The sequence below is a fragment of the Pelophylax lessonae genome (assembly GCF_965119305.1).
Source record: "Pelophylax lessonae genome assembly, chromosome: 1".
Taxonomy (NCBI): Eukaryota; Metazoa; Chordata; class Amphibia; order Anura; family Ranidae; genus Pelophylax; species Pelophylax lessonae.
In genome coordinates this window covers 745,664,486-745,676,943 of record NC_138768.1, presented here as the reverse complement: position 1 = coordinate 745,676,943, position 12,458 = coordinate 745,664,486, and the positions used below count along the sequence as shown (strand labels likewise).

At 43.4% G+C, this 12,458-nt stretch overlaps 1 protein-coding gene across 1 annotated transcript in view; it reads left to right on the top strand.

The window, feature by feature from the left end:
* Positions 1–12,458, top strand: part of ATP10D (ATPase phospholipid transporting 10D (putative)) — a gene marked incomplete at its 3' end in the record, with an annotated part of 176,005 nt that overhangs the window by 144,771 nt on the left and 18,776 nt on the right. The window contains exon 18 of the mRNA XM_082252624.1: positions 3,735–3,860. Within this exon, the coding sequence (XP_082108750.1) occupies positions 3,735–3,860 (126 nt within the window). The remainder of the gene's footprint in view (positions 1–3,734; positions 3,861–12,458) is intronic.

The following is a 12,458-nucleotide window of genomic DNA, read 5'->3' as shown; positions in this document are numbered from 1 at the left end:
GCATGCTTAAAGGCTAAGTTCACCTCCTTGGTAAAATACTGTATAATAAATGCACATATTTCTGAAGGAAAAAAAATGTGCATTGATTATTTTTTCCTGCAGGAGCCTGAGAGCCGGTTCACACTTCTGCGTGTGCCGGGTTCGCATGTCATGTCGGAGCGCACTGCTCCGACATGACATGCGATCAGCTGTGCGGTGCGAGTTTAGCCATACAGTTTGTATGGCTAAATTCGCACCGCACCCGCAGCAAAGACGCACAGGAGGCATTTTTGCTGCCGCATCAGGATCGGATCGCACAGCGGTTCACACTTGTGCGATCCGATCCTGTGCGAACTGCACGATCGCACTGCGATATGCGATCAAACTGGGGGTGTCGTTAAGATTACATTGACACCCCCAGCGGATCGCATATGGCAGTGTGAACTGCCGGGGGTGCGTGTGCGATGCGGGAACAGGCTGCGAATTCGCAGCCTTCCCGCATCGCAATAGTGTGAACCGAGCCTGAAAAGCAATGCACCCATGATCAGTAGATCACGGGTGCAATGCCAGGCTCCTGCAGACTCTTAGTATAGCTTTCTGCTTGTAGCTCTCCTACAGACAGACAGTTGCCGAAGAGCAGGGTCCTGTGGTCTGATGAGACCAAGATAAGCTTATTTGGTTCAGATGGTGTCAAGTGTGTGTGGCGGCAACCAGGTGAGGAGTACAAAGACAAGTGTGTCTTGCCTACAGTCAATCATGGTGGCGGTAATGTCATGGTCTGGGGCTGCATAAGTCCTGCTGGCACTGGGGAGCTACAGTTCATTGAAGGAACCATGAATGTTATTATGTACTTAGACATACTGAAGCAGAGAATGATCCCCTCCCTTCGGAGACTGGGTCGCAGGGCAGTATTCCAACATGATAACGACCCCTCCAAGACAACCACTGCCTTGCTAAAGAAACTGAGGGTAAAGGTGATGGACTGGCCAAGCATTTCTCCAGACCTAAACCCTATTGAGCCTCTGTAGGCCATCCTCAAACGGAAGGTGGAGGTGCTCAAGGTCTCTAACATCCACCAGCTCTGTGATGTCATCATGAAGAAGAGGACTCCAGTGGCAACCTGTGAAGCTCTGAACTCCATGCCCAAGAGGGTTAAGGCAGTGTTGGAAAATATTGGTGGCCACACACAATATTGACACTTTGACCCAATTTGGACATTTTACCTTAGGGATGTACTCATTTTTGCTGCCAGCGGTTTAGACATTAATGGCTGTGTGTTAAGTTATTTTGAGGGGGACTGCAAATTTACACTGTTATACAAGCTGTACACTCACTACTTTACATTGTAGCAAATTGTAATTTCTTCAGTGTTGTCACATGAAAAGGTATATAATGAAATATTTACAAAACTTTGAGGGGTGTTTTCACTTTTGTGAGTCTGTGTGTCTGTGTGTATGTATGTATATGTGTATATATATATATATATATATATATATATATATATATATATATATATATACATTTTTTTTTTTCCAAAAAAACGGTGACAAATTATTTAATGTTTCTTACTAAATACCTTGGGCTATCTACTTTCCATAAAGGGGTCCTCAAGAAATGAGAGGGTGTCAGTACATCAGGATTGATCAGTTTTGAGATATATACCATAGTTTTCAGACATTCCTACAGACTAAATAATACATTTTTTTTTTTTTTTTTTTTTCCAGAATTTTCGGTCTTTTTGTTTAGCAAAAAAATAAAAACAGCGGTGATTAAATATCATCAAAAGAAAGCTCTATTTGTATGAACAAATTTAAAAATTTCATATTGGTGTTCAGTATTGAATGACCACGCAATTGTCGTTCGAAGTGCTGTAAGCTTAAAATTTGGCCTGGGCAGGAAGGGGGTAAAGTGCCCGGTATGAACATGGTTAAAAACCCTTTTCAGTCTTCATCAGTGTACAGTACAGAACTGTAAGCTCTGGCGCTAGATTTAATGCTCTCACTGATGTTTTTGGCGATACACATGTGCACTCTGGGTGCACATTTGCATTTGTGGGTGTGTGCGGGGCAGCGGGGGGTTATGGTTAAAATTTTAACGTATTTTTTTTTTTTACTTTTTTATTTTATTTTTTACCTTAATTTACCTTTATTACTATCACAAGGGGCTAATGAACTTCTGTGTGATAGCATTGGGCGGGTGACGAGTACTCTTTATGGAGACATTGCGAGTCTAATAAACCCCAATGTCTCCCCTGCCCTCCAATGCATGTAACCTATCAGTTACATGCTTCCCTGACTGTTCCAGCCAGAGAATGACACCTCAGAACCTGAAAGTGACAAAATCCTCATGGCTTCCAGTTTCGTTCTGATCAGGGGAGATCAAAGACTGGATGTTCTTTAGTCTCCTCCTGTCATATTGAAGGGCCCCTGGTATGAGTGGAAGAGCAGGATACTGCAGCCATCAGCTTGTAGTTAACCTTGTGCTCTTTGGACATATGCAGTACGTCCAAAGAGCTGAACAAATTAAAGGAGATATATACTGAGAGAAATTCAGTAACGGCTTTTGTTGACCTATTTCTTGCCTGACTGTCCCTGGCTTCAATACCTTCTTAGTCAATGACCAGGAAAAAGCATACAGAATAAAATTAGATGGTTAGTGAGAAGTGTTATTAAACCCAGTAATTTTATGCACTTTGAGCAGCTGATTTTAATCATTTATAGAGTACAGTGAAATTACCAGTTTCCTGTTCCAGGGGGGCTCCTTTCTCTTGCAGAATCCTATGGAGCCACCTTTGCATGCAGATACTAGTTGTCTCCCTACACATGTGCATCAATAGAAACGCACAACCCCATGGCATGGGATGGCAAGGCACTGCATTGCTCATCCACCCCCACCTTCTCCAAGCTAACATACTGGCTTATTTTATTGTGTCTAATGTGTGAATCTAAAAAATGCTCAGTGTTTAATACTACTTTAACATATGATCTGCATACATGTCTGGGTCTGTTACTCAAAGTACTGAAGTCATTGGATTAGCATAACAAGGCATCAAGTATTTTCAGGAAAAATAACTCAATGACAGCAGTTTTCATATTTTCTCATTTTCTGTGGCCACACTATTGCATTCCTGGATTATGAACATTGATGCTGTCTAGTTGAAGCACGGTCATCTTTTATGTATGAGTTGCCCTGGGTTGCACATCAATGTAGAAACTGATTGTCTTTTTTATCTTGGATATGCGATATGCATTTTAATATCATTTTATAATAGCACAAAAAAAAAAAAATAAACCTAGAACCACACAGTTGTATAATCACATGCTTCTGTATATCTCAACGCCTTTATTCTAATGTGTGATTTAATATGACAATATAAGTTTGTGGCAATCAGGATGAAAATTGCATAATGTTATTAGTCTGCATATTTAATTAGCAGGTGTATGTGTGATAATTATACCTGGTTATTTAAGTAGCACGTGTTCGTGTATTTATTCAGGTTAAATTTGGCTGTAGGGTGGCTAATTTGCAATTTAGATGAGCTAAATCTATAGGTTTAGAAATTAATAAAACACAATAAATGATCATGTATTTATTACATTTATTAATAGATATTGACTGTGCAATACTACATTTATTAATAGATAGTGACTGTGCAATACTACATTTATTAATAGGTGTACAATCGGTTACTTATACTGCAGTGGAGCAGGATATCACATTTTCTGTTCATTGGTATTTTTGTTTGTGTATTGCAGGCAGTAATGTCAAGTGACTTTGCAGTGTCTCACTTCAAGCACCTGAGGAAGTTGCTGCTTGTTCATGGTCACTGGTGTTATGTTCGCCTTGCCAATATGATTCTATACTTTTTCTACAAAAATGTTGTAAGTAAAAAATGTAAAAAAAAAAAAAAAAAAAAACTTTTTTTTTTCTATTGTATGAATGATATCACTTTTATTTTATTTATTTATTTTTTTAAGTTCATGCTGTTATCTCCATTCCAGACCAGCCTTATCCAATTAGGAAAACTCATTTAAACATTGGTTTACACTCTTTTTATTATTGGTAACACTCTAATAGCAAAGCTAATAGAGGAAATTGTAAATGTTTTGGGATTGTGTTGTCCAGTTTGTCACCTGCTGACATCCAGTAATCTCAGCTGATATGAATTCCATTTTATACTACAAGCTTAATTGTCATTTTGTATATTTCGTATTCCTTCGGTATACACAAAATAGTGCTATAATGAAAACATGACACAAAGTGAGGCAATTATTTAGCAGTAAAAAAATGTCCCAAAAGCCATATGCAGCTAGGTAATTTACAGAAATGCAACATATAAAAATTATAGCACGTATAATCATTACAACAGTTCAAATGGTCACTTTCTAATGTGCACAACTAGGGGCCCCTTTGTAAAGCTGGCCATACATTATGCAATTTTCCTATTCAATTTCCTTAGATTTATCTTCAACTGTGTAGTGCGGGGGCCTGCCTGATTTGCATACAAATTGAAAGTGTTTAGTTTTGTTCAGGACATTTTATAGATAGGCAACTCCTATCCTCCTCTTGATTAGTGGTTCCAAATAATAACTACTGCAGTAGGGAACAGACACAGAAAGATACACTTCGCATCTTTCCAAAATAACTGTTCGGTTTTATTTGATGCAATTGAAGGCTTTTATACACGATTACTTGGGTATCGCATTATTATTACAATTGTACTTTTATGGTAACAAGGGGCGTAAATAGGCAGGCTAATTCTAATCAGGACTCAAAAAAATGCAAACATGTAATGAAAACATTAGTGCCGTGTGCCCAGTGAGTGCAGTGTGCAACACATACAAAATAAAATACAATAATATACAGGATGTACAAATTTCCTTTACAGGTTTGATCTCATATTGTATGGTTTTTGTAAATCTAAGGGAAATTTGTATAATGTAAGGCCAGCCTGAGACTGCATTTGTGTTCAGGGTGATGCGTTGTAAAGTGCATCTTCTATGGTGATTAATTATTATACACAATTTATATAGCGCCAACAGTTTGCGCAGTGCTTTACAACATAAGGGCAGACAATACAGTTACAATACATATCTATACAGGAGGAATTAGAGAGCCCTGCTCGCTATAGCTTACGCTCTAGGAGGGGGTTAAGTGAAACAATGGCAATAACTGTGAGGGATGAGCTGATGAAGAAAATTAAAATACAGTTGTTAGGTGTGGGTTAAGATATGCTTCTCTGAAGGAGGAGGGTTTTCAGGGATTGTCTAAAAGTTAATAGAGTAGGAGATAATTGGACAGATTGGGTTAAGGAGTTCCATAGGATTGGAGAGGCTCTGGTAAAGTCCTGGAGACAAGCATGGGAGGAGGAAATGAGGGAGCTAGAGAGCAGGAGCTCTTGAGCGGAACGAAGAGAAATATTAGGTTGGTATTTTGAGACTAGGCTAGTGATGTAGATGGGGGCTAAGCTGTGGATGGCTTTGTTGTTTTTAGTATTTTGAATTTAATTTGTTGAATGAGTGGAAGCCAGTGGAGGGATTGACAGAGGAGTAGCAGAAACTGAGCGATTGGTAAGGTGGATGAGTCTGGCAGCAGCATTCGTGATGGATTAAAGGTGGGATAGTCTTTGTAAAGGTAAGCCAATAAGAAGGTAGTTGCAGTAGTTGAGGTGAGCGATGACTAGGGAGTGAACTAAGAGCCTTGTTGTGTCATTGATTAGAAAGGGGCTTATTTTGTATTATGTTGTGGAGGTTGAGGTGGCAAGAGTTGGACATTGATTGGATGTGGGGCTTGAAGGTGATTTCAGAGTTCAGGACTACACTTAGGACCTTGACATACGGGGATGGGCTAATAGTGGTGTCATCGATTTTGACAGAGATCAGGGTAAAGGGCATGTGGTGGAGGAAAAAAATATAAGTTCGGTTTTGGATAGATTGAGTTTGAGGAAGTGTTGTGACATCCAGACTGATAAATGCTAGTAAATTAATGATACGTGAGGGGACTGAGGGAGTGAGCTGAGGGGTGGAGAAATAGATTTGGGTGTTGTCAGCGTAGAGATGGTGTTGGAAGCCATGGGATGCCATCAGCTGATACAAAGAGGAGGTGTATAGTGAAAATAGGAGAGGTCCAAGAACAGAACCTTGGGACCCCAACAGAGAAAGGAAGAGGAGAGGAGGAAGTAGAATTGTAAGTAACACTAAACGTGTGGTTGGATAAGTAGGAAGAGAACTAGCAAAGAGTACAGTCATGGAGAACAAAGGCGTGAAGTTTTTTGTGGAGGAGGGGGTGGTCAACCTTATCTAACACAGCAGAAAGATCCAGGAGTAGGAGTACAGAAAAGTGTCCATTGGTTTTGGCTGTTCGTAGATCGTTTGTTAGTTTTAGGAGAGCAGTATCTGTGGAGTGTTGAGGGAGGATGAAATCCAGACTAGAGGGAATCGAGAAGGCTATTCTTGGCAGTCGGTTGTCAATGCAGAGTGAACAGTGTGCCCCCAATCTATGCAGAGTGCCCCCAGCATTGCCCCCAATCTATGCAGAGTGCCCACAGCATTGCCCCCAATCTATGCAGAGTGCCCACAGCATTGCCCCCAATCTATGCAGAGTGCCCACAGCATTGCCCCCAATCTATGCAGAGTGCCCACAGCATTGCCCCCAATCTATGCAGAGTGCCCACAGTATTGCCCCCAATCTATGCAGAGTGCCCACAGCATTGCCCCCAATCTATGCAGAGATGCCAGTGTTCCCCCCGTGAGACCAGTGCACTTGCTTGACCGCAGCTTCTCTTCAGTCCCGACTCCCCGCATCTCCTCGAGTCCTCAGTCCTCCCGCCTCCTCCTCGGCCAATGGCATGGGTTTTGCCTTTCGGCCAATCAAGAAGCGGGATTACCTGCTCCCTGATTGGTAAGGAGGAGGATCCATGTGACAATAGCGAATTTTCATTCGCTATTGTCACACAATGGGCGGGCTCGGGGCGCACTGCTCTGCTCCCCGGCCGCCACGTCTGCGGCTACGCAGTCTGAAACTGTGCTTGCGCGGGACCGTCAATTAGACTGCACGTACGCGCATCCTAAAGGGAACATTGGTGAGAGGGCCAGTGTGTCCAGGGAGGCTAAAAGAAGCATTGTAGACAGAAGGAGCTAGGTCTGATCAGGACAGGGGTGAGATTTTGTCAAAGAGGTGGTCTGTAGCAGTGTAGAGAAGAGGAGGGTTGAAATGGCATAGGTTTCTATGAGTAACTGTTAAGCGGTTGAAGGGAGAGGAGGTGGAGGGAAGGGAGAGAGTGAAACTAATAAGGTAGTGATCAGAGAGAGGGAAAGGATAGATGTAGAGGTTGCACGGAGTGCATAGGTGGGAAAAAACAAGGTCAGGGAATTTGCCTTCAGAGTGAGTAGAAGCATGTATCCATTGCTTCAGTTCAAAGGAGGGGGTTAGACTGAGAAGTTTTGGAAGTGGCAGGAGTGTTAGCATTAATGGGGATGTAGAAGTCGCCGAGAATGATTGTGGGGATTTCAGAAGAGAGAAAGTAGGGAAACCAAGCAGAGAAGTTGTCAAAGGTTGATACCAGTCCAAGGGGGCCTGTAGATCACAGCTATCCTTAGAGAAACTAGAGGGAAAAGACAAAAGCAGTGTGCCTCAAATGAGGAGGGTGACAGGGAGGTTGGTGAAGTGCCTGAAAGGTGCTCTGTGGAGCTAGAAGGATCCTGACACCCCCTCACTTGCGCCCACTGGGCCTGGGGGAGTGAGTCCAGAGAAGACCACCATGGGATAGGGCAGCAGAAGACGCAGTTTCGGAATTCATGAAGCAAGGTTTAGGTAATGGCGAGTAGATTAAATGATAGAGGTCATGGAGAGAGGTGTGTTTGTTACAGACACAGCGGGCATTCCAAAGGGCACAAGAGCAAGGGAGTCTGGTCTTGGAAAGAAGAGAAATGGGGACTAAATTGTGTGGATTGCGGCTGTTGCCAGAGGGTGCAGGGTTGAGTACAGTTAAATGATGGAGGTCCAGGATTTGGGGATATATCTCCAGAGGTTAGGAGAAGCAGAAGGGTGAGGAAGGTAATGTGAAAGTGCGAATTATAGGAAGGGACATGCCCCAGTGTCCTGGAGATTTTTGTGCGTGTGGATTTGGAAAAGGCTGGAGATGGTAAGTGCAGTAATAGAGGACAGAAGTGAGGGTGATATACACTGCTCAAAAAAATTAAAGGAACACTTTGAAAACACATCAGATCTCAATGGGGAAAAATATCATGCTGGATATTTATTGATCGACCGATATGGTTTTTTTTTTACCGCCGATGCCGATATTTTGGTCATCGGATATCAGTATTGGCCGATATTTTCGGACATTAAAAAAACCCCTCCTCTGCACTTAAAAAAACGCCAAGTTTGGCTGTTTTGAATGCTGTAAGTTTTTTAATTTGGCGCCGCCAGTACCCGGAAGTGATGTCATTTCATGACATCACTTCCAGGTACTCGGCGGCGCCGAATTCAAATAAATGGAGACCCGGTCAGACGGCGGCGGTGAAGGTAGGATGCCTGGGTCTCCCGGTGGGACAGGAGACCCGGGTGAGCCGCGGGAGGTGGGAGGGACGTCCCCTCCCGCTCCTTGGAATGACAGCCGGGTGGCTTTCCTGCCGCATCGGTTGTCATTATAAGACAGCCGACCGTCGGCTATGGACACCTGTACCGGCGTGATGCCTCTAGCTGCAGGCATCACCCGGGTACAAGCACTTTCCCAAAATATCGACAATATCTGTAAATCAAAAGACAGATTCCAATATATCGGGCAAAGTGCATATCTGCCCTCGATATATATCGGCTTTGCCGATAATCGGTCGATCACTACTGGATATCTATACTGATATGGACTGGGTAATGTGTTAGGAATGAAAGATAAAAGGATGCCACATCGTTTGATGAAAATGATCAACCTACAGAGGACTGAATTCAAAGACAACACGAAAATCAAAGTGAAAAAAATGATGCAGCAGGCTAATTCATTTTGCTGACATTTCATTGCAGCAACTCTAAATGGCAAACAGTAGTTTGTAGAGGTCATGGAGAGAGGTGTGTTTGTTACAGACACAGCGGGCATTCCAAAGGGCACAAGAGCAAGGGAGTCTGGTCTTGGAAAGAAGAGAAATGGGGACTAAATTGTGTGGATTGCGGCTGTTGCCAGAGGGTGCAGGGTTGAGTACAGTTAAATGATGGAGGTCCAGGATTTGGGGATATATCTCCAGAGGTTAGGAGAAGCAGAAGGGTGAGGAAGGTAATGTGAAAGTGCGAATTATAGGAAGGGACATGCCCCAGTGTCCTGGAGATTTTTGTGCGTGTGGATTTGGAAAAGGCTGGAGATGGTAAGTGCAGTAATAGAGGACAGAAGTGAGGGTGATATACACTGCTCAAAAAAATTAAAGGAACACTTTGAAAACACATCAGATCTCAATGGGGAAAAATATCATGCTGGATATTTATTGATCGACCGATATGGTTTTTTTTTTACCGCCGATGCCGATATTTTGGTCATCGGATATCAGTATTGGCCGATATTTTCGGACATTAAAAAAACCCCTCCTCTGCACTTAAAAAAACGCCAAGTTTGGCTGTTTTGAATGCTGTAAGTTTTTTAATTTGGCGCCGCCAGTACCCGGAAGTGATGTCATTTCATGACATCACTTCCAGGTACTCGGCGGCGCCGAATTCAAATAAATGGAGACCCGGTCAGACGGCGGCGGTGAAGGTAGGATGCCTGGGTCTCCCGGTGGGACAGGAGACCCGGGTGAGCCGCGGGAGGTGGGAGGGACGTCCCCTCCCGCTCCTTGGAATGACAGCCGGGTGGCTTTCCTGCCGCATCGGTTGTCATTATAAGACAGCCGACCGTCGGCTATGGACACCTGTACCGGCGTGATGCCTCTAGCTGCAGGCATCACCCGGGTACAAGCACTTTCCCAAAATATCGACAATATCTGTAAATCAAAAGACAGATTCCAATATATCGGGCAAAGTGCATATCTGCCCTCGATATATATCGGCTTTGCCGATAATCGGTCGATCACTACTGGATATCTATACTGATATGGACTGGGTAATGTGTTAGGAATGAAAGATAAAAGGATGCCACATCGTTTGATGAAAATGATCAACCTACAGAGGACTGAATTCAAAGACAACACGAAAATCAAAGTGAAAAAAATGATGCAGCAGGCTAATTCATTTTGCTGACATTTCATTGCAGCAACTCTAAATGGCAAACAGTAGTTTGTATGGCTCCCATGTGCTTGTATGCATGCCTGACAACGTCGGGCCATGCTCCTAATGAGACGACAGATGGTTCCCTGGGGTATTTCCTCCCAGATCTGTACCGGACATCACTGAGCTCCTGAACAGATTAAGGTGTAACTTGGTGGCGTCGGATGGACCAAAACAATGTCCCAGAGGTGTTCAATTGGCTTTAGGTCAGATGAGATTGGGGGCCATTCAATGGTATCACTTCCTTCATCCTCTAGGAACTGGCTGCATACTCTCGCCACATGAAGCCAGGAATGGTCATGCACCAGGAGGAACCCAGGACCCATTGCACCATCATAGGGTCTGACAATGGGTCCAAGTATTTCATCCTGATGCCAAATGGCAGTCTGGGTGCCATTGTCTAGCCTATAGAGGTCTGTGCATCCCTCCATGGATTTGCCTCCCCAGACCATCACTGACCCACCACCAAACCGGTCATGCTGCACCATGTTACAGGCAACATACCGTTCTCCACGGTTTCTCCAGACCCTTTCATGTCTGTCACATGTGCTCATGGTAAACCTGCTCCCATCTGTGAAAAGCACAGGGCACCAGTGGTGGACCTGCCAATTCTGGTGTTCAATGGCAAATGCCAATCGAGCTCCACGGTGCCAGGCAGTGAGCAAAGGGCCCAGTAGAGGACATCATGCTCTCAGGCCACCCTCATGAAGTCGGTTTCTAAATGGTCAGAGACATTCACACCAGTGGCCTGCTGGAGGTCATTTTGTAGGGCTCTGGCAGTACTCATCATGTTCCTCCTTGCCTAAAGGAGCAGAAACCGGTCCTGCTGATGGGTTAAGGACCTTTTACTGCCCTGTCCAGCTCTCCTAGAGTAACTGCCTGTCTCCTGCATGCTCTTGAGACTATGCTAGGAGACACTACATATTTTCAGGCAATGGCACGTATTGATGTTCGATCCTGGAGGAGTTGGACTGACTGTGCAACCTCTATAGGGTCCAGGTATCGCCTCATGCTACCAGTAGTGACACTAACCCTAGCCAAATGCAAAACTAGTGAAAAACAGTCAGAAAAAATAAGTAGGGAAAAAAATGTCAGTGGCCTCCCATCTGTAAAACCATTTTCTGTTTTGAAGGTCGTCTCATTGTTGCCCATCTAGTGCACCTGTTAATTTAATTAACATTAAATCATTTGAAACTGATTAACAACCTCCTCTGCTACTTAACTGACCAGATCAATATCCCAGGAGTTTAATTGACTTGATGCTGTACTCTAACTAAAAAGTGTTCCATTAAATTTTTTGAGCAGTGTATATAAGCTGTGGGGTGGAGAAGAGGGGTGAAGGAGAGAGAGTTTAAGGATAGAGGACACCGCTGTCAGAAGGAATGGTAGAGAGTGCATGTTACAAGAGTAGAAAGAGCTGAAGGGGTAAACAAGGTCACATGTAGTCTGTGTGGTGTTTTTCTCTGTATTTCCTGTGCATTCGCTGAAGTGCTCCCACTTTTTTAGAAATACCCCCACTTTGAGAAAGAGAGCCCCCACAGCAAATGCGCCTTCCCCAAAAGATGCTTAGTTATAAAAATCACAAAAGTCATAAAAAATATAGAATTGGGAATGACGCTTGCTCATTACCATGGTTTATCACCCTTTCTCAAGGGGCCTGAAGAATGCTTCATCACTGTCAAGTGAGAGATTCTATGATCTCATGGTAATACCCCAGAATGAGGACAGAAGTGTTTCAAGTCTGGGTTACATAAATCTACTATTTAAAAATATTTTAACTGATTTGTGCAAAATCCTACTCATGTTAGTTCAGCTGACAAAATGTTGAGTGTTGAGCACGCTGAAAAAACTGATAGTTTGGCCAACTGACCTCATACATTATGGCACACAGGACAAATGGGTAGATAAGGTTATGCAGTTGCCTTCAAGAGATGGTTCTCTGGCAAATTGGAGCTGTAAGGTAGGACAGCCCAGCATGAGCTTTCCTACTCCCTTCATGTCTGTTTTATGCTCTGTCCTTAACCCAATTGAAGGGCTTCTTCCTGAAAAGTACACTATTCTTTATTTCTTTTACCTCTATTTATCAAGATTTGCCCTGGAAGCCTTACCCAGACCCTGCTAAGAAGAATCAGGCCTGGCATAAAAGTGTGTCTTTGAGCACTGAACTCTGCTTTGGCACTTACCTAGGCATCCTTTGTTTTGTAAAATGAGTTCGCCGCAGAGTGCTTTAC